This window comes from Glycine soja, chromosome 10, assembly GCF_004193775.1.
Source record: "Glycine soja cultivar W05 chromosome 10, ASM419377v2, whole genome shotgun sequence".
Classification (NCBI taxonomy): Eukaryota; Viridiplantae; Streptophyta; class Magnoliopsida; order Fabales; family Fabaceae; genus Glycine; species Glycine soja.
This window is the reverse complement of record NC_041011.1, coordinates 38,241,556-38,264,688: the sequence shown is the minus strand read 5'-3', so window position 1 is coordinate 38,264,688 and position 23,133 is coordinate 38,241,556. Positions and strand designations below refer to the sequence as shown.

At 36.4% G+C, this 23,133-nt stretch overlaps 1 protein-coding gene and 1 long non-coding RNA gene across 2 annotated transcripts; both read right to left on the bottom strand.

The window, feature by feature from the left end:
• Window positions 1-4,984: 4,984 nt before the first annotated feature.
• On the bottom strand, window positions 4,985-5,660 carry LOC114370695. Its single transcript, XM_028328088.1, has 2 exons — window positions 5,405-5,660; window positions 4,985-5,321 (listed from the first exon to the last, which is right to left on the bottom strand). Exons 1-2 carry the CDS (start codon window positions 5,630-5,632, stop codon window positions 5,139-5,141), a joined length of 411 nt encoding a protein of 136 aa, XP_028183889.1. The 5' UTR covers window positions 5,633-5,660; the 3' UTR covers window positions 4,985-5,138.
• Window positions 5,661-20,885: 15,225 nt separating this feature from the next.
• On the bottom strand, window positions 20,886-22,422 carry LOC114370196. Its single transcript, XR_003657789.1, has 3 exons — window positions 22,150-22,422; window positions 21,907-21,972; window positions 20,886-21,172 (listed from the first exon to the last, which is right to left on the bottom strand). It is a non-coding gene; the product is annotated as an uncharacterized LOC114370196 (long non-coding RNA).
• Window positions 22,423-23,133: the final 711 nt, after the last annotated feature.

The following is a 23,133-nucleotide window of genomic DNA, read 5'->3' as shown; positions in this document are numbered from 1 at the left end:
ACACGGAGATGGACAAGAAAATCCGCAGTATTGTGAGTAGCATTTTGAAAGACGCCTCTGTTCCTGATGCTGAGAAAGATGTTCCAACATCCTCCACCCCAGATGTTGTTGTCCCTGAAGCTGATGAAGATGTCCCAACATCTTCCACCCCGAATGTTTCTGTGCCTGATGTTGAGAAAGATGTTCCAACATCTTCCGGCCCAAATGCTGAAGTACTCTCTTCCCCCAGCAAAGAGAGATCAACAGAGGAAGATGATCAAGCCACAGAGGAGACCCCTGCACCACGGGCACCAGAACCTGCTCCAGGTGACCTCATTGACCTAGAAGAGGTAGAATCTGATGAGGAACCCATTGCCAACAAATTGGCACCTGGCATTGCGGAAAGAGTGTTTGTCAGAGGAAAGTGTGTTAGATTCTCCCCTGCTGTGATCAACAAATACCTGGGCAGACCAACAGATGGAGTGATGGATATTGCTGTCTCTGAGCATCAAATTGCCAAGGAAATCACTGCCAAACGAGTCCAGCATTGGCCAAAGAAAGGGAAGCTTTCTGCAGGGAAGCTAAGTGTGAAGTATGCAATTCTGCACAGGATTGGAGCTGCAAACTGGGTACCCACCAATCATACTTCCACTGTTGCCACAGGTTTGGGTAAATTTCTGTATGCTGTTGGAACCAAGTCCAAATTTAATTTTGGAAACTATATTTTTGATCAAACTGTTAAGCATTCAGAATCATTTGCTGTCAAATTACCCATTGCCTTCCCAACTGTATTGTGTGGCATTATGTTGAGTCAACACCCCAATATTTTAAACTACACTGACTCTGTGATGAAGAGAGAATCTCCTCTATCCCTGCATTACAAATTGTTTGAGGGGACACATGTCCCAGACATTGTCTCGACATCAGGGAAAGATGCTTCAGGTGTTGTGTCCAAGGATGCCTTGATTGCTGAACTCAAGGACACATGCAAGGTGCTGGAAGCAACCATCAAAGCCACCACAGAGAAGAAGATGAAGCTAGAACGGCTGATCAAAAGGCTCTCAGAAAGTGGCATTGATGATGGTGAAGCAGCCGAGGAAGAAGAAGCAGCTGAGCAAGAAGAAGAAGAAGCTGAGGAAGAAGAAGAAGAAGCCGATGACGAAGATGCAGCAGAGGATACAGAATCCGATGATGATGATTCTGAAGCCACCCCATGATCATCAGACCTTTATATTTTTTACTTTTACTAGCTAAAGGGGCATGTCCCTTGAACAATTACTAGTTATTGGTCTGTAATATTTGCACCTTAAGTTCATGCATTCTACTTTTGTCAAATTCTGTCTAAAAAGGGGGAGTAATAGTATTATGCTTGCTATTATGCATGATTTTGAGCAGTAGGATACTATGTATGCAATAGTCGTATTATGCATGATTTACAATGTATAGTAGTAGGAAACGATGTATGCATGATTCATGATTTTGAGGGGGAGTTGTATGAATATGATCTTGAGGGGGAGACTGTTGCTGCTGAGGATGACTGATGTAAGCTACTAGAAGCTGATAGAAGATGCTGCAGTAAGCATGAAGACAGGGGGAGCAGAAGCAGAAAGCTGATGTCACGTGAGATGTCCTGACATCCTGGAGAAGACTTGTAGATTTGCAACTTGAAGAATTTCCGCTGTGCTTGATTACTCTGATAATGAAAGTTGCTGATCCCACTTGCATAACTGCTCGTACCTGCTCAGGAAGTGTCTAAGTATGTTTTAGACAAAATTTGCCAAAGGGGGAGATTGTTAGTGCTTAGCTCTACGGAGTTTTAAAAGATTGGCTAAGATTTTGTTAAAACATAAGCACTTAGACAATGAAGGAAAGCTGGAGTTGCTGCACATGATGTCCAACGTTATGTCAAGGAATAAGATCGGGCTGCACAATGCACAAGGCAAGATAAAATGTCAAATGAAGAATTGAAGTTGCAGGATCCACGATGTCGGATACAATGTCCTGACATCCTGCCCGAAAATACTGGAGTTGCTGCACAATGCATAAGTCAAGATAAAATGTCAAATGAAGCATTGAAGCTGCAGGATCCACGATGTCGGATACGATGTCCTGACATCTTGCCCGAAAATACTGGACACATAAATCTGTTATATCTTTAACAGATTATTGTGCAGTTAGCAAGAGATTAGATGATCTATCTTTAGGAACGAATTAAAAGATAATTAAAGTTCGAATTTCAAAGTAGAAGAGTTCGTTCAGGGATTAAAGATTAAAGATAAAAACTAAAAGATCAAACTGTATCTTTTAGATCTTTAAGTGCAGATTTTCAGGAAAATGATAGATCTCATCCAGCACAAGCAGTTGCAGCCCAGAAACGCACATTGCTATATAATCATGGAGGCTGCACGAGTTCTGTACCAAGTCCGGGATTGAAGAGTTATTTTGTGAGTTTTGGGACTTGAGTGTTTTGTGAGCCACCTTGATGTTATCCTAACATCAAGTGTTGGACCTGTGTGTGTAGAGTTGATCTCTAGTGTGTAGAGTTGATCTCTAGTGTGTAGGGTTGATCCCTTTTGTTCAGAGTTGATCTCTGGTGTGTCTTTGATTTATTTGTAAACACGGGAGTGTGGTTGAGAGGGAGTGAGCGGGGTTCTCATATCTAAGAGTGGCTCTTAGGTAGAGATTGCACGGGTAGTGGTTAGGTGAGAAGGTTGTAAACAGTGGCTGTTAGACCTTGAACTAACACTATTTTAGTGGATTTCCTCCCTGGCTTGGTAGCCCCCAGATGTAGGTGAGGTTGCACCGAACTGGGTTAACAATTCTCTTGTGTTATTTACTTGTTTAAGCTGTACACACTGTCAAAGACAATCTGCATGTTCTGAAGCGTGATGTCGTGACATCCTGTACGACATCTGTCCCCAGTATCAGAATTTCACGAGGTTCCCTTTTCAGTATGTCAGCAATGGAAAGGGTGGGGCTGATGTGGTGCAATGGGTGGAAACTGCAATCTCTGAGGGAAGGGAATTAGAAGTGCTAGATCCTAAGATTGCAGGCTCTGGGAATTGGCTTGCTGAGATGGAGCAACTCCTCCACATTGTTGCTGCTTGCACTGAAAGCAACCCTCAACATCGGTTAGACATGGCAGAAGCCATTAGAAGGATAATGGAGATTAAATTTGAGTGTGGTCATGAATAAACAGAGAAGGAAGGTGGTGTGGGAGCCTATAATCAGAAAATTCGAGGCTAGGTTGAATAAATGGAACCAGAGAAGCATCTCAATGGCTGGCAGAATCACTCTAATTAATGTTGTCCTAACAGCATTGCCCTTGTTTTATATGTCGCTTTTCAGGGCCCCTACAACAGTGATTAATAGACTTACTGCCATTGAAAGACAATTTCTTTGGGGTGGCAACTTAGAAGGGAAGAAGATCGCTTGGGTGGCTTGGAGTCAAGTGTGTGCTTTTAGAGAAAGGGGAGGATTGGGAATAAAAGACATCAAGGCTCTCAACAATGCTCTTCTAATTTAATGGAAATGGTTGATGTTTCACCAACTAGATCAACTTTGGAGCATAATTCTGAATTTAAAGTACAGGGGTTGGAGAGGCTTGGAAGAGGGGCCACCAAAGCAGCATTTCTCTCACTGGTGGTCTGACTTGAGGTCCGTTAACCATCATAGAAGTATGGCTGATAGCAGCTACAAGGTCAATATGGAAGCTCAGAAATGATATGATCTTTAATAATCAGCCTTTTCACATCTCGAAGTTGGTGGATAATTCAAATTTTCTTACTTGGTCCTGGCTGAAGGGGTTGGAAAAGGATTTTAATGTTCCTTTCCATCAATGGTCCTCAGCTATGGCTATGGCTTTTAATTAGTGTGTGGTCTGTAGGGTTGGGCTTTTGGTGATTTATTGTTAGGCTGATGTAATGCTGTTTTTGTTTTCTGTTTCAGGAGATCTTATCTCTTGTGTTATGTTGTAGTACCTCTGGTACTAGTTATCTTATATATATAAATTATTTTTGCCGTTCAAAAAAAAAAAAAACTAACAAGTACCCTTAAATAACTACACTGCCCCTAAAATACCAACATTACACTAACTACTGTTTAGCTTGCCAAAATTTATGTAAAAAAAGAATATAATCCTCATACAAATACAATCATGCAAGCATATTTGAAAACTTAAAATATGAATAACTCAAGTTAAAAACTATTCATTTTTTACAACTCTGAACAAATTAACTAAGGTACACTTGGCAAATTTGTTTTCACTAATATTAGTAGGTCATCACCACTGCAGTAGAATTTAAGTTAAACTTAGATAAGTACCTTATGAAGAGGCCAGCTACCTTGTCACAACTAATAAGTCAGAATTGAAGAAATTTCTGCATGTATAATTGAACAAATTTGTTATCAAACTTGTGTGTGTGTGTGTGTGTTTATATGATGAGTGAGTGTGTGTGTGTGTGTGTGTGTGTCATCAGTTCTGTTGCTTAAAATGTATGATACATAGCTGCTTCATTCAAGCCTATGGTGTACTTCAAGAGTTATCAATGCAAAGAGAATTCCTTCTAGGTTTTATGTTCTAATTTCTTTTCTTTTTATCCTGCATTTACATCTTAAATTTCTTTTGGGTTTTATTCGCTCAGGAGAGGGTATTTCATAATAAGGGTTTAAGAGGCAATGCATGCATAAGTTTTAGGGGTTATGCGCTTGGAAAAGGGTAACACCTAATAGAATGAATAAAGAAAAGAATCATAGGGTCAGCATTGCTAGGCATAGAATGATGGCCCAATGCCCATGCACTTAGCAAACATCTAGAATTCAGCCTTAATGCATTTTAATTATTGAGTCTTCACAAAGGCATTTGGGAGATAGGTAATTAAAATAGGCTTGTTATCGTGAGGCATCAGGGACAAGTAAACTGACAAGTGTGGGTAGAACAAATTCAATTGCATTGATAATGAAACATAATCAATTCATGCATCGTAGGCCAATTAGGTTTGTCCAATCTTAACATTCTCGTCTTACTTGATTCCTTAATTGTTTGATTTTACAAATTACTCTTGCTTTGAACTATTTAATTCTTACTTACAAATTGAAGAGTATTCCATAAAAGTGCAATAAAATCCCTGTGGAAACGATACTTGGACTTCCGAGAATTACTACTTAGAGCAAATTGGTACACTTGCCAAAATCATCAACACATAGTATTGACTTATTGTGACCCTAGAACCTGCTGCACAAACATGACTCCCATGATCTGGTCGGCTGATGGCAGTGTTAAGTATGTCTTCACGACCATGGGGGACAAACATACCTTGTATCATCTGTTCTTCCAAGGAGTCCTTCATGAAGCACAAAATAAACACAATCAAACCATTACTCCAAATGTCAAATAATTGTATTAAAAATTGAAGAACCCACTCACAATTTTATCAGATATTTCTTGTGTCGCTTCAGATGTCATTTGGCCATATCGCTTTGTGAGAGCCAACTTCCATTTAACATGTCTAGAGATGGGAGATGGGGGGTCATCAATTTTTGTTGTGTTCTCCGTCAAGATTGCTTCAAGTTGTCTTTCTTTATTTTCTCGTCTAGGAGCTTTTTTTTTCAAGCAAATCATATCCCCTACGAGAAAGTATATGGGGATAGTCATCGTATTTTTGAATTTCCTGCATCTTTTTCCTGATTCCCTGTCATGTAGCATATTTTTTTCGACATTGTGTAAATTTAAATGCTTTACTTAATGAGAAGTACACTGTTGAAATCAAACAAATAAACATCTAACCTGCCAATTAGGGTTTTTGCGGCTTGCAGCAAACTTGTCCCAATCCTGTGGATCTATATGATATTTTACGAAAGGATCATCTTTATGTTGCCCATCAGAGTTATCATAGACAAATTTAGTCGTCATGCTTGATTTAAATTGCCTCCATCTTGTGGCCACAGTGGACATCATCCTTTTCATTGCACTTAGTGCTTTTGGGATATCAAATTTTGCCTACATAAAACAAGCTTTGTAATACTTGCATAATTTGAAAGGTTGAAGCAGTTAAATTGGCATACAAAAGTTCAATGCTTAAAAATCATGTCACTTACCAGAATGTCATCCCATACTAGATCCTTAAGTGTGCCCGGTACATCTTTCCAGCTATTACGTACTATTGGAATTTTTTCTCTGACTACGACCCCTAGATAGCTGTGTAACTTCTCTTTGTGTGGCCCGAATGCTTGCCCAGTTGCAGCATCAATAGCGACAACTGGTCTGGGCTGATCCAAGGTCCGTAATGTCAATCGTCTGAGTCATGTGGATTGTCTAGTATTCTTAGACATACCCTTAAACTGAACATTCGACTGCAGTGGTGACGGTGGTGGTGTGGCCTTGATTCTGTCAAAATAAAACAAATATGTTTACAATAAGTATTTACAAATTTCATATAATTAGGTAAAAGGAAATATGAGCATGAATAAATTAAAAAACGAATCACGCAATAAGGTTGTTACATTACTTTTATAGGGTTATGTTAGGCCCCAATGTTCTCCCATAGACCTTCATCATGATCATTATGAGTTGCTTGTACATCGTCAACGTCGGGAAGCTCATTTATAGAAGGCATTGTTGTGGAAAAACTTGGTGTCTCAAAATGTCAAGCGTTGAACCATGTTGTGCGTCATTTAAATGACTTGATCTTCCATGTAGAACCACAAAAATATCTTGAATTGCATGAATCTTAGACGTAAAACACTTGTCTTGCTTGTTCGGCCATAATGAAAGGTTCATCCATGTAACCCACCTTATTTAGGTCTACTAAAATAAATCCCAATTCATCTTGACGGACACCGGTATTGGCATTGACCCACTTACACTTAAACAAAAGCACTCTAAAGTCACTGTAATCAAGCTCCCATATTTGTTCAATGAGTCCAAAGTAAGGAATGGATGCTCGAATAGGATTGTTGTCTGCTGCACTGGAAAAGTGATCAGAATAAGCATCAACAATTACACCACTGTTCTGCATTGAGCTTTTGTCATCTTGACACTTGGTGTAGAATGAATAATTATTGATATCATACCTTTTCCAAGTCGGTACATTTAGATTTTGTCCAACAACTAACAATCTTAATTTTTTGGAAGCACCATCATCAAGAAATATTCTGTCTCTAAACCTGTTAATGAAACTTCTGTTGTGCTCTTGCAAAACCCTCTTCATGTTCAATTTTGGGTTCTTTGCTGTGAGTCTTTTTTGTGAGCTTCTAGGTATGGAATGACCTCTATTGTGTTGTTTAATACATAGAGATGCACTTGTGACACTTCATGCCGAGTCATTGTCATCACATTGTATCCTCGTGTACCTTGACCCCCCCGATTTTGACCATGACGACCTTCAGGAACCCCGATAGATTTACCCCCATCAAGGTACTGGGAGCAAAACTCGATACATTCTTCAGCAACATACCTTTCCACAATAGAAGCTTCTGGTTGATATTGATTCTTCGTATACCCTTTTAAGACCTTCATATACCATTCAACTGGATACATCCACTGTAAAAGGACCGGACCACACAACCAGATCTTCATCACTAGATGAACAATCAAATGGACCATTATATCAAAAAAAGATGGAGAAAAATACATCTCCATTTGACAAAGGACAATGGCTGCCTCGTTCTCGAATTCATCCAATCTTCTAGGATCAATCACTTTGCTACAGATAGCATTAAACACAAAGCATAAACGAGTAATGGCAACCCGAACTTTGTCAAGCAAGATTCCTCGAATCGCTACAGGCAATAGTTGTTGCATTAATACATGACAATCATGCAATTCCAAGCCAACCAATTTTAGTTCATTGACGGATACAAGGCTCTTGATATTTGAAGAGTATCCTTATGGGACTTTAACATCACGCAAACAATGACAAAAACTCCGTTTCTCATTTGTCGACATTGTGTGACATGCTGGGGGTAGATACGTGCGCGGACCTTGTGAGATTGGATGCAACTGCTCTCGTATACCCATGTCAACCAAGTCTTGATGACACTTCAAACCATCCTTTGTTTTGCCTTTAATGTTAAGAAGGGTGCCAATTAAACTATCACAAACATTTTTCTCCACGTGCATGACGTCTATTCAGTGTCTAACATGAAGATCAGACCAGTATGGGACATCAAAGAATATGGACCTTTTCTTCCAAATGTTTGTCTCAGTTGCAGATTTTTTGTGTCTTCCCAAAGATATTTATCATATCCTTGACACGCTCATAAACTTCTTTGCCATCTAATGGTTTCAGTGCACTTTCATTTTCCTGAGATCCATTAAAAGCTTTCTTCAATCGTCGATATGGATGATAATGTTTGAGAAATCTTCAATGCCTTGTGTATATTGTCTTCTTTCCATGTTTGAGTTGGAGGAAGCTCGTATTTTTCTCACATATGGGACATGCATAATGTCCTTTGACACTATAACCACTTAAGTTGTCATATGTTGGATAGTCACTAAGGGTACAGAAAACCATTGCATGCAACCTAAAGGTATGCTGGAGATTCGCATCCCACACATCTACCCCGTCTTTCAACAATTTGGTCAAGTCTTCGATCAACGGACTCAGATACACGTCAATATCATTCCCTGGCTGTCTTGGACCCGTTATCATCATGCAAAACATTATGTACTTACGCTTCATGCACAACCAAGGAGGGAGGTTGTAAATCATTAACAAAACAGACCATGAACTGTGATTGGTGCTTAAGTTACCAAATGGATTCATTCCATCTGAAGCAAGATCAAGCCTTAGATTTCTTGCCTCATTCCCAAAATCAGGATACAAGCTATCAAATGCCTTCCATTGCGGACTATCAGCCGAATGTCGGAGCAAAGTATCATTTTTTCTGCCGTCTGCATGCCATGTCAAGTGTTTTGCATCATGTTCATTAGCAAACAATCACTTAAACCTTGGTATTATTGGAAGATACCAACAGACCTTGGCTGGACGACTGTTCTTTGCGGATGCCTGATCACTGCATCGTCATTGTTGACCTTGTAGCGGGATACACCACATGTAGGGCAATTGCATATTTCTACAAACTCATTTCTATACAATATGCAATCATTTGGACAAGCATGAATTTTCTGGTACTCCATTCCCACTGGACATACAATCTCCTTGGCTCCGTATTGATTCTTTGGAAGGTGTTATCTTCAGGAAGCAATTTTTTCAATAGCACAAGCAATTCGCTAAAGCTCTTGTCACTCCAACCAAATTGTGCCTTCAAGTTGACCAAAGCTAACACCACTGACAACCTTGTGAAACTTGTGCACCCAGAATACAAAGGCTGCTTTGAATCATTTTCTAATTTGTCATACAAAGGAGCATGCACTTGTTGAAATCCATCCTGCCCCAGGTCACGAATCATGTCTTCTATACGATTGCCAATGTCTACATCGACTGACTGAGTGTGTGATACTGATGGCTTCTGAGGCAATTCCCCATGCCATATCAATTTTGTGTAATTTGGAATGATCCCGTGACATATTAGATGTGATCTTATGTTATTTAGCGACTGGTGTCTACCATTTGCACATTTGACACATGGACAGAAATATTTCCCACGCAAACTTGGTGCATTAAGTTCAGTAAAATGGAGCAATTCTTCAACCCCATTCTCATACTTGTCACTAATGCATGATGCTTTCATCCAACTTCGATCCATGTTATCCCTTTGCTGTAAGACTTTATCAAGTTATCTAACATGCATGTAAACCTCACTTTTTTCCATTAAAGGTGTGACCCTATCCCATTCAGGAAGACTTTTTTATGGTAGATTCAATAGTACAATTTAATTGTGTTTTCTTAATTTGTCGAAATTTCGGCAGCATTTCGCCTAAGTCCCCAAGTACACCAGATGAATGCGGTGGCTTCTCATCATCCATCGCATTCAAATATGCACTCGGAGGACAAAGTGAAATTAACTATACCGAAATGTTGACAAATTTAAGAAAACAAAATTAACCTATACTTATTAATCTACTATAAAAAATGAGTCTTTCCAAACTGTCCAAACGGACAATTCAAGATTGAATACATCGATTAATGCAAACTTTTCGTATTAATGGTTGTATACAATCTCAAACGAGAAACTATGGTTCACTCACAATGCACATAATTGGTAAAATAATACAACATTAATTTATAAATAACCATGTAATTATCATTAGTGTCAGTTAAAGGACTACATACCTCAAAATATGGTGAATAACAACACCAACGAATGTAATAACAGTAGTGGTTTCGTCTACACTGCAGTTAAGATTCAAGTCCGACGTTTGTCTTGTGTCTGTCAACAAACATGAGATATGCTTTAGTTTGATCCTAAGTCCAAATTCTAATTCTGATATGTTACATACAAGATTGTTTGTCAGTTTCTTTGCTATATGTTAAGTATCAATAACTTTATATGTTAGCATTATTTTATACTGCTACAACAACTTTTAAGTTCCATTCGTTATCTCTTGGGTTTATCTGAATCTACATTGTTGACAGTGCTACAACATGGTTGCTTAGAATCATCGAAGCACCTTTCCATGAGGAGCTGTACTTTGCTATTGCTAATCAACTTCATTTGCAGACATCATATTAAAAAATTTATGGTACATCCTACAAGGAAAAATTGCAAGCACAAGGTGGGTTTTTGTATGCTCACAGTAGGGTTAGTTGAAGTTCTTAACAGGTAAATTTAATAGTGATTTAGTTAGACATCCTAACTAAATTGAAAGAGAGGGAGAAGTCAGAAGGTGTAAATAGGAGGAAAAGTATTGAGTTAGATTGGATTTGGAGTGTTGTTGGTTGGAAAGGAGGGCTAGTACTCCTGGACTTGTGTGAGTTACTTTTTTTTTTTCCATGTTTCCACTTTATTCTGCAATCATATTGATTTAGATTCAGGGAGAAAAGTGATTCTCAACGTAAGTCCTATTTACTTTTCTGATTTGATTCCTATTACAATCATGGTTGCTTAAGGTGTCTTTATATTACGTTTTTAATGTAAAAATACACTAGGGCTAATAAATACAAGCATGTATATTTCTTCTAATATTGATATTGATATTCTAATTCTTAATAAAATTGAAGATATATCATGTAGCACTTTTAGTCCTCAGAGCAGAGAGGATTGCAGTGACAATTCGAATTTAGAGTGTAGACATCCAACATGGCAATTCGAATTTATAGTGTAGTCATTTTTTTTAATTCATCATATTTTTTTATTTGCAGTGGCAATTCGAATTTATATGGGTTTTATTGTTGTTCATTATCCATATGTTGTTTATGGTTTTGGAGTGCCTAAAAATCTATTTGTTAGAGGGATTCTTCACTACCTAGTACCAATAGCCAATTCTTTGTTATCTTTAGTGGTGCCAACTGCCAACACAGTCAACCTCCCTTTAACATATCAAATTGTGGAACAGTTTGTACATAGTTTTTCTTCTGTTAAATACTGTACTTTATGGTTGCAGAAATTATAGAGACGTATAGATGTTCCATATGATAGTTCTATAATTGAGCACCAACTATATTTGCCATTGATAATTTTCAAGTCTGTGTAAGCAATGGGACAACCATTATGATGCAGACCTTCAACCTATGTACTCAAAGCTTTATCTGTTGTCACTGTCTTATTACTCTAAGTGCAATCTTCAATGTCTTAAGACTATAATTACATATTTAGGATGGCATTAGGGCTTTTTGGAATCCTGCATTTCCTGAAGAACAACTTCGTGGCTTGATATCTGACCAATGGAAGGAAATGGGCTGCCAAGGAAAAAAAGTTAACAGATTTTAGGTACATATTGTCCTCATATTTTTTTGGCTGCCAAATCTAGAGCTCATTCCAGCTAGTGTTGTTATCCTGTCACCCATGAACAATTGGGTTGCTGTGTGTTACTGAGTAGGCAGAGCACACTAGCTGTAGTTGTTATAAAAGTTTTGCATCTGAGCTCCGTTTACTGATATCCAGGTTGAATGACAAGAAATGTTAATCATTATAGGATAAGTTAGGCAGTGGGGATTGCTTTCAGAAACTTTGATTGAACTTCTGGATCTTACAGAAAGAAAACTATTGACATAGGCCTTATTTGGCTAATGAAAGACAAAGGCTGTGTTTGTATGGGCGTTTTGGAAATTGAACGCCAATAGTTCCTCTCAGTGAAATTGCGTTCAACGTGCATTGGGCGCAACCAAAGGTTAAAAAACCAAACAAGGGGATGCTGGATTTGCCCCTGCTTGTAATGATACATGCTTCAGAGATCTAAAATAACAAATGTGGGAACAAAGATATCACGGCAGCAAGGGAAAGGTATCACTGTTATTCACACAAATTAATTTTCTGATATTGAAAGTTTGAAACTCTGAAGTTAATTTGTATTTTCAGGCAGCTGTTGATCTTGCTTCTAACCCAATCTTCCATGAATGAACCAAAAGTATAGAAATTGACAGCCACTTACTTTGTGTGAAGATTGTTTTTTTGACAAAAATACCACATCCTTTGTCAACTGAAATGATCTACTAGTTCATTTATTACCAAAGCTCTTTGGAGACCAAAACTATCTTAAACCATTTGCCAGTAGAATGCTTTTGATAACTACACTCCAGTTCAATGAGGTGTTGGAATTTTAAGTAACTTAAATTACTAATCCCACTTCCCAATTAGATTTGGTTCAGTGTATCTTGAGAAATTGAGATGGTTTAATTACACTTTTTGTAAACTTAGCTATGTATTTACTATCTCTGTTTATATATAATTTAATTGAGTATGTATTCAGCACTCAAAAACATTCAGTCAACATCAGTCTTCTCTTATTTTTATCAATTGTATTGTATTATGTATGATGTATGTGAATACTTTGATGCCACTTGGGTTTGGCACCTACACTGTCTCCATGATACAACTTATTATAAAACCTAGAAATTTGTAATTATTGGCTATTTATTTAAAGCTCTTGTACTTTTTTTTATGTCATTGTCAATTTAAATTTGTATTGGTATTTGTTTCTGCAATTTTTATTGTCATTAATTGATACAAGTTGTAGGAAAATTGTTTTTCCATAATTTCATAAGTTTCCCCTCTTGCCCTATTGATATTGCTACTGTTCTTCGTTGGTCATTTCCAATTACTCAAATGTTTTTTCTTGCTGTAGGTTTTAGTCATCGCCACATGTATTCTTTTCAATATTTTGAGGCATAGCATAATAAAAATGGAAGCAATCAATCTCAAAATTCTGGATCACTGGCACCATGCTGTTAAGAAACACCCATATTCACTGGTCATGTCCGACTTCTAGCATACAACACCCAAAGAGAACAGGCCATCTTTATTTCGAATGACTGCTTCTCGTGTTACTTTGGAGGGTAGTTATTAACTGAACTTGGGATCTTGTGCGTTTTTACTAATTTTTTCAACCTATGATTTATGTTCAAATTACAGGATTTTAGGTATAAGAGGGAGAAAAAGAGAAGAAAATGAAACACTAATTTGATATTTAACTGAGATGTATTGCAATGAATTCATGTGTTTGATGTGTTGATATACCCTACAATACTAACCCTTTATAAAAATCATAATCCTTACTAACTAACAAAACAAATCAGCAAATGGTAAGGAAATTTGGTAACTATTTCTAAGACATGATGAGGAAATAGGGAAAGTAAGAGAACAATCTAAAGATATAATAACATAATTGCCTATATTTGAACAAATTGCTTGGAGTTTGAAAGCCTTGTTCAACATTTTTTTTATTACACAAGATATTTTCATTGCATTCTTTTCATGTGAATGTTGCTTATGCTTATGGGATATTCAGGCTTCTCCAGCCAAGTAGATTGTGCAATAAAAAATTGTAATCTTCAAAGTAAGCTACATTCTATAGTTTGCACCAGTAAAGATGATAAGGAGCTGGAGAAACAAGTACCGTTGCCCTCTGAAGTTGCGGTGGAGTATGATAAAGCTGGCAGTTTATGTTATCTACACGAGCAGATCAAGCAGATGGAGCTTGAAGGTGAAGAAGTTTCAAAATGTAGTTCAAGAGAAAACACCATAAGGATAGAAACTACAAAGGGATTCTTGATTAGAAAAACACAATGTTTGTATCCTTAGATAAAAAAAGATAAAACAGACAACAAAAAAAAGCCTTACATATGCGTGTCAACTATGGAATACATAAGAAAACGTGTAATAACGATTTTTGTCCATGACATTATTGAATATATTATAATATGCTATATTGTCAACTATGCTGGCACAAATGATATGTCTAAACTTAGTGTCACAAATGGTATGCGCATTACATGCAAACTGCAGGATTAGAAAGATCAGGCCGTAGAACGGCTTTGTGAGAGTTGAATCCACATAAAAAAGACCCTATCTAAAAAAAATATTTGTAGCAACTAGAGTGAAGTAGATTAAACCTCACACCTTGAACAAGACCTTGAAAGAGCTCGCTATCAGCTTCTTTTGTGTCTCATTACACACACAATGTGGTTCCTTAGCATCCACCCTCAGGTTGCTGTTATACCATTTAAACATTATGGCCTCTTACATGAGACTTATCTCAGAAATACTTTGTTACTGTAGTTTTGGCTAATCATATTACTAGACTATTAGTATTGCAGTAATAGCTAACCCATTTTACTGAATGGCAATGATATACAGGAACTCTCAAATAAGGGGAAGTTTGTTCCTATTCAAAATGTTTTGGTGCTGAGGAAAAAATTAATCAAGTTGATGGAGGAACATATTTACCCCATGGAAAATGAATTTTATAAACTTGCTCAATCAGACTCACGTTGGAGTGTTCACCAAGCAAAGGAAAAGTTAAAGGAAACGACAATATTAAACATTTGTCTTCTAAAATAACAAATTAGAAGGTAATACTCAACATTATGGCAGGTTCCACTTTGTAACCTGAATGTAATCATTAATTTACGATAACCTTAACCTTGTATGAAAATATGTTCTGCTGGTTTTAGCTTTTTACCACTATTATAACCTGTTCATTTTAATTTTATCATCTGCTATGTTTTTCATGCCAACTTAACAAGGTCTCTGTCTATTCATGCATGAAATGACTTCAAATTTTACTCATGCAGGTAGCACACATGATTGGGGTTCAGATCTGAAAAGATGATACCTTCCTATGATTAATTTGATGTTATGCATGTATAGATTCCTTTAGGCTTTAGCTTTGTTGTACATGTTCTGCTCCTTTTGTAGATGCATATCCTTCTTAGTTCACAATACCCACTTACCCATACCCATAATTTCTCTATTCAGCTATCTACGGCACTCATCCACCAGTTACATCAACTACAACAACAACACAATTTCTCTACAGTCCAATGTTTGCACAATCAACCAAGACCAATAATTAACACCTGCGCTATTCATAAACCTATGCTACAAGATCATATACCTAAAGGACATCAAACAGATCATGAAGCAGGTAAAAGCCAAATCATTTTGTTCAGAACTATGACTTGAAGGACTGTAGGGGTGCAACAGGTCAATGAAATCAATCACGGTGGAGGGCCATACCCTGGAAGATTAGGCCATTGGTTTTTGACGAAAGAAGACGAACCAGCACCAACACCACTAGTACTAGTCCTCTCATAGTTACCACCAATAGTGTTGCTGATGGGGTTCCACAAAGAGTCATCACAGGCTCTATTACTAACATTATTGCGCATTCAGATTGAGGTAATAAAATCAATAGAACTACCAACCCTAATCGAGTTTTTTGGAAATACAGCAAGCTATATCGTTGCACAAACAACAGGGCTGTAGATACAAGAAAAATCAAAGAGGGCCATCACAAAGCCCTCTTACCTCAGAGACTACATATAACAAAGAAAGGGACAAATGAAGCTGACCTGGAATGAAAAATTGTTGCCGATATGAAAACTTAAGCTTCCTTCCACTGTTACCTAGTCTGGAGATGCTGGCCGGCCTCCAAATCTAGTTTTTGCTTTTCGATTTTCTGTATCAAATACACAGTATCAGTAGCATACAATAATAGCCTATATTCAAAAGTAGAATATAGAATTCTTAATTCATTGCATTCTGAAGCCTCAACTTACTGGAAAATGAAACGGACCCACAACAGACCAACTTACAGATCATGTGCTTCACAACCAGAACGAACTTAGAGATGGAAAATGACCACGACAAGATACACTGCGAGTACAATCAGGTAGCAGGATGGTGTCATCGACGTCGTTAATGACACTGTTGGTGTGCTTCATGACATGAACAAAGTTAGACAGACAAAGGTTAAGGGCACAAAACTCAGGTAGCGGGTTAGCTAGGGTAGACTGCGAGTACGCGAGGGAACAAGATGAAATTGACTTCACTTTCAAAGATGGTGTTTATAAAACCCGTCTTTGGATAATCCATTTCAATGACGGTGCCGATTAAACCCGCCGTTTTCATGCGAAGACGATGTCGTTTCCAACAAAAACATCGTTGAAATAAAGCGCCTATTTACTAAAATGCCACCGCCTGTTAAATGACGTCGTTTTTCAAACCACTGTCGTTGATTGCGCATTGTAGAATGAAATATTTGTAGTAGTGTATCCCCATACCTTTGGTAGCCAATACAAGTTATCTGCCTGCTAATGTTACCAATTTGCTTGCTGCTACCCTTGGGGAGCAACTAGGTGCAAATGATTATAGGAACCGAGTTTTTCCTGCACAGGTAGGATTATCCAAGAGACCTGTTAAAGTAGTGAATACAATAATTAACATAGATGACTTAATCCAAGTGACACACATTAAATTTATAATATAAGAAATTTGATGTCTTCTTAACTAATTTTTAATCTTTAAGCTTTTTCTTTAAAATATAAAATAAACTCTATTAACGTAAACAACATCAGAATCCTTCACATTATTCTTTTTGGCTTCCATGCATCAGATGAGGATAAGCTTAAAGAATTTTGTGGGTAACACTCCTTTACAATTTCCTTCTTCTTCTGTAAAAAAAAAAAACAAAAACATTTCCTTCTCCTATTTTATAGCATATTGACATTAGTAAAAGTAGCAATCTGTATAAATGTATGTATATATGTATGTTACCTGGTGTGGAGAAGTGCAAGCAGAAGGAGAGTATATATGTTAAGGGACATGTGGCCAATGTTATCAAACTTGAGAGTTTAAGTAGACTCGTGAGAGTTCCATAGACTCGACTCGTGGACTCACTCGTAGACTCGTAAGAGTCCACTTTATATAAAAATAATAACAAAATATTTGTAAATAAAATATTAATTAAAAATTTCAACAATATAATGAAATAAAATAGTAAATCATAAATTTCACAATACTTAAATAACCAAGTCTAGTAATGCATCACTACTAGATAATAACTTGCAGATATTATAGTAGTGGTAGATCATTTCCATTGAGGATTTGATGTTATTAGAGAACAAGGTTTTGATATTATTAAAGGTGAGAATTTTTGTATTTGAGAATAACACACTAAATGAAGGTATGTGGAACACTAAATAGACAAAAAAACAACTCAAAATGACTTGCATTTTGGTCTAATTTTTTTAACTTACTCACTCGTTGACTTGATGGTAAACTCGAGAGTTTACCGAGTTTACTTAGAGTTTATAGAGTTTACCCAAAGTCTACTAAAAAAAGAGTTTACTCAAGAGTCAACTCAGAGAGTAAGTAGAATCGTAAACTCGTAAGAGTTAGTGAGTTAACTCGAGAGTTTGATAACCATGCATGTGGCAGTGTACATAGTGTGGGGATAAAGAATAGTAAAGCCATTTCCAATGAGAAAAGTTACACAGACAAATGAGAATGAGTCGGTTATTCCTAAAGCACGATTTGGATTGATTACTTATTACGTCAAATTCACTTTTAGTGTACATTCTTTTTTCCTTTTTATCCTTTAACTAAAAATGTGGATTTATTTATGAAGATAATTATATATGGACATAAACATATTGTAAAAGAGAAACCAAAATAACAGTTATCAAAAGTGGTATTCCTTTTATCTATTGTTATAGATGTTATAGATTATTGATTAGTAACATGAGAAACAACTGTGAAGTGTTTGATTAAATGTCTTGTAGGATATATAGTATCAGGCACTAGGCACCTATGGTACTCTGTGACTGGTCTTTTTCTGAGATAATATATTACTGAACTGAACTGAAGTTATTTTATTTTTTCTTTTATAATTGTTCTTTGTTCTCTTTTTTCGAATTAAAATTTGTAGTTTTGTTATCAAGTTAGAAAATGTACATAGGAATAGTAAAGAAATTGAAGAACTGAGTGAGAGGTTTTAACTTGAGCAGGGTGACTAAAGAGTTATATGCTCCAACACTTGGTGGGGTTATTAAATGGATAGTCTGTAGTAAGATCGTGGTCTGTAGATTAATCCAAGGATTGAGAATTATGATCCATAATGGACCACTTAAATGATGGTTTATCGTGGCCTTGGCCTTCATTACTATCTAATTTTTGTTTAATTTTTTAACATGTGATGTTGATAAGCTTCTTGCAATGTTCATTGTCTTCATTTTGCTATAAATGGCACTATAATTTTTGGTAAAAGTTTTTATATTTCGCCGGTTATTGAATGGATTTTTACCAGCACTCCCTATAAATGTCAAAAATGCTTTTACTGACCCTGGATACGCTGGGTGATAGTTAATTGCGTTAAAGGTTTTAGTGGCTATTTATATGGCTGGTAAAAGTTATATTAATGGTAGGTAAAAACGAATTTTGATGTAGTGCAGACCTTCACCATTTGGCTATCCCCAATCCACCAAACAACCCCCAATTCTACCAGCTCTTTAGAGTACAAAATGTTATTCCAAGTGTGTCTGAAAAGCTTCCTTGTTTCCAATGTTTGATAAGTCTAACATGGCAAGACCATCAATATTGGAAAGAGTATAAGGAATTTTACCAAAGAAATGATTTCCTGATAAGTCAAGAAATTCGAGGGAACCTAAATTCCGGATATGAGAATGAATTTCTCCATGTAAGTCATTTCTTTATAAATTCAAAGAAATTAATCCAAGTAAATATCCAACCTCCTTTGGTATTTTACCTTGCAAATTGTTACTTAGGAGATCAATCAATGCTCTTTAGAAGATTCTTTTGACTCCTAAACTCATATTCCTGACCTTTCCACATAAATAATACGTTAGCCTCATAAGCAAATGACAAAGTTACTTTAGGTGATTATTGGAAAGATCTAATTTTCTCAAATATGTCCAATTTGAATGACTAGGTAGCATGCCAGTAATCCGGTTATCAGATAAATCCAAAGTCTGAAATACTTGTTGTATCATGAAGATCGAATTTTGAATGAAGCTAGAAATTTTGCCACTCAAGTTGTTATTGTAAAGGTGTAATTCCTTCAATGTGCATATATTCCAAAGGGAAGCTGAATTCTCACCTTGCAGTTTATTAAAGTGAAGGGAAAGAATTTCAAGATGGTTGATTACTTTCCCAAACCCATCTGGAATGGGACCTTCTAAAATTTTACCACCATGGGAAAGGAGGTGAAGATTGGTAGTGAAGTTGGAAATCCAGTTAAATATAGCCAACAACTTCAATAGGTTTTGGGAGAGATGAAGGGTGACGAGATGATGAGGAATTTTGAATGGAAGCATATGGCACAAGAAAACTTTTATTAGTAAGACTGCAGAAAGCTAGAGAAGTTCCTGTAGTTTGGAGCTGATGTTGAAATTTCCATGAAATATTAATGATGTCAGATTATTAAAAGAGAGATCAAGGATCACAAGAGAAGTAAAGTTTGGATAGTGAGGAGACAACAAAATATTATTACCAGAAAGATACAGCTCTTGGAGATTAATGCTATAGTTAAACAACAATTGAAATGTTGATGATGTCAGCATATTATTAGAGAGATCAAGGATGGAAAGAGAAGTAGAAAGGTTGGAATGAGAATCAAACAGAGATGAAATTGTATCAACTGAAAGATTACCAAATGAACTCAAGTCAAGAGTTGTTAATGAGGAGAGAGAAGTTACCCACTTGGCATCATTAAATTTAAGATGAATATTTCCAAAACCTCAAAGTCTGAGAGCCTGCAAGATAGGAAGATTCCCAACCTGGAAAGGGATTTCTCCAGAAAGTGAATTTCCCGCAAGATCAACATACCTCAACTTTGAGAGATTTCCCAGTTGAGAAGGGATTGCTCCACCAACAAAAATCCTTTTAAGATCAAGATACTCTAACTTTGAGAGATTTCCCAGTTGAGAAGGAATCCCCCCAACAAAACTCAAGTCTGATAGATTGAGATATCTTAAGTTTTTGAAGTTGCCCATTTGTTCTGGGATTTGACTGTCAGGGAAAAGATTGCGACTGAGATCCAAATATTCCATATTTTGCAACTCTAAAAATAAAGAAATATAGAGGTCACCAGTAAAAAAATGAACATCTGAAGCACGAAGATCAAGCATTTGTACGTGAACTGTTTCATTGTTGCACTCAATGCCTTTCCATTTGCAACAATCTCTACTATTGTCATCGTCACTCCATCTAGACAGCATGCCAGAGTAATCTTGGAGGCCTTGCTTGAAGTTGAGGAGTGCTTGTCTCTCCTTTTCTATGCATTTCACATGTAATGGTGAGATGAAGCCAAGAATGAATAATTTGGTATGTGAAAAGCACACTAACACAGCAAACAAGATTTTGAGAAAGTAACTGCCCATTACAACTTTCCAGATATGAAAGTTCTACAAGGCTATTGTCACGACCCACTCTTGGGACATGACCGACGCACAAATTATGACTTTCTTAGTCTGGCCAGCCTATCCTATACAACATAACCTGTAAAAGAACACAATATATATATCTAGACAAATCCTTATGCTGGTATCTCATCTCATCCATTTAATAACAAAGGGGATTAAAATCACTAATCACCAAGTGTCTTAAAACATCATAAGTTCATCATTATCATATCTATAAAAGAGAGTCATTTACATTTCCAAAATAAAGGAGTCCCCTCTAAATCTAGTACTACCCTGGTCCCTATAGCTGCATTATGCTGGAGTTACAACCAAAATATCCATCAGACACAATGGGGACCTACCAAAAAGATAATCAAGTTCCTGGGTGTGTCAGCAAATCCCAGGAAATCGGTTACTCCACTACTGGGTATCTGAGAAAAGAAGTAAAATAAGGGGTAAGTCACAAGGACTTAGTGAAAGCATAATATACTAAGCAGACATGAAAGAGAGCATCATTTAACATGAATCTTTCCATTTCCAAAAGATATTAAAATAACATTCTTGAAAGTAATGAACGAAAATAGACTTGCTTTTAGAAATTACAGTACGCAAAGAACACACATTTCAGAACTTCTCATAATCTAGAATTCAACATAATTACTTTAAATAACCAAGCATTTATTCTACTATGTGCACATAGATCACATTATCTCTTCGTTGTGGTGAACGGTAATTCTATAACTACGACATTTAGCTCATAGGCTGCATTATCTCTTCGTTGCAGCGAACGGAACATATAAATATACTATGAGAATATAACTCATAGGCTATATTATCTCTTCGTTGTAGCAAACAGCATCTATCATTATACTATGAGGGATCAACTCATGGGCTACATTATCTCTTCGTTGTAGCAAACGACATATATCATTATACTATGAGAATTCAACTCATAGGCTACATTATCTCTTCGTTGTAGCAAACGACATATCATTCATGATCTCAACATAAATAAAATTAACCAAACAGTTCAACATTCATCCTTATATATTATCAAGATCTCCCAATAAATTTCAAAGCTTACCAAAAATATATATGTTCGAAAGTATACTTGCTTCTTCATAGATGATCTTTAAGAAAATCGCTAAGTATATTAACTACTCACCTAAATAACGCAATCACTGACTTCTACCGCTGTTTGGAAGGTCAACCGCTATATTTTCCACAGAACCTAAACATTTAAATAATAGAACCAGGGATTAGACAAAATCCCCAATTTTAGCAAACCTAGGGTTTTGAGAAATCACAATAATCTCTAATACTTAGTTTTCTAGCTCTTTTTCTCACAGCCCATGACTAATCAGTGCTGTAACATACTCATATAACATAATGGGTCATAAACATTTACCTTAAAGAGATCAAATAGAACAACCAAAGAAATGCGTAGTGTTTTCCGTTTTCTCCAGCCACCTCCTTGTGTGCGGAAAGACACAAGGATACAAAAGCTTGAAAATTTCAGAATAATGGAATGAGATGAGTGGAAGATTGAGAGATGAAATTTTTAGGGAAAGAGATAGGGTTGAAAGGGGGTGGCTGCTGCAAGAAGAAGAAGAAGTTTCGGGAAAGTGGGAGAAAGGTCTCGTGATTTTTTTTAAAACTGCAGGGGAGTGGCTGGTGTTATTTTAACTTTTCTTATTTTAATATTATTATATTATACCTTTAGTGAAATGGTGTGTTTCAGCTATAAACTTTGTTAAGAGTGAAAGAACCAACACTATGAATTATATTATGGTTTGTGATGTATTGAAAACTCACAGCAACACGGTTTAAGTAGCTAGTGTTCACTGTCCATACGGATTTTTACGCCCTTTGCCTTCATTGACTACTACAAATCAAGTAAGCAAGAAAGTTTTGAAGGTAGAATGATTATTATTAGATGAAAAGAAAGTTAAAAGAAATTTCTCCCGATTAAAGGAGATAATGGTTAATATATTAATATACTCATGAATTATTACACATTTTGTTTAGAAAAAAGAAGCCAGATAGCATCACAAAAGAGCTAAGCATTCCAACTATGTCGACAATTATTGCACATTTATTAATACTTCATTTTATTAAAATCTTGCAATTTTTTTATTACATTAGAAAAATAAAGCATAAACTACTAAAACAGAACAAAGGGGAATGCTCAGATAATCATTTATGAGAAGGAGATTGATCTGCTGGAGCTAAGAATGTTAAATTGATTGAAAACATAAATATTTAACAACCAATTTTTATCATCGTTTTTCATATAAATTAAATATTAAAATACTTAATAAAAAGTCTGAAAATTTTGGGAAATATGAATTGTTGTTGAACGAGATTACACCCATCCTGCGCTCTTAATGAT

Bases quoted from the DNA above. Each gene is read 5' to 3' on its own strand.
- LOC114370695 (XM_028328088.1), bottom strand. From the start codon at position 5,632: ATGACTATCCCCATATACTTTCTCGTAGGGGATATGATTTGCTTGAAA. The intron at 5,322-5,404 runs GTGAGTGGGTTC...TGCTTCATGAAG, and splicing joins AAGAAATATCTGATAAAATT to GACTCCTTGGAAGAACAGAT.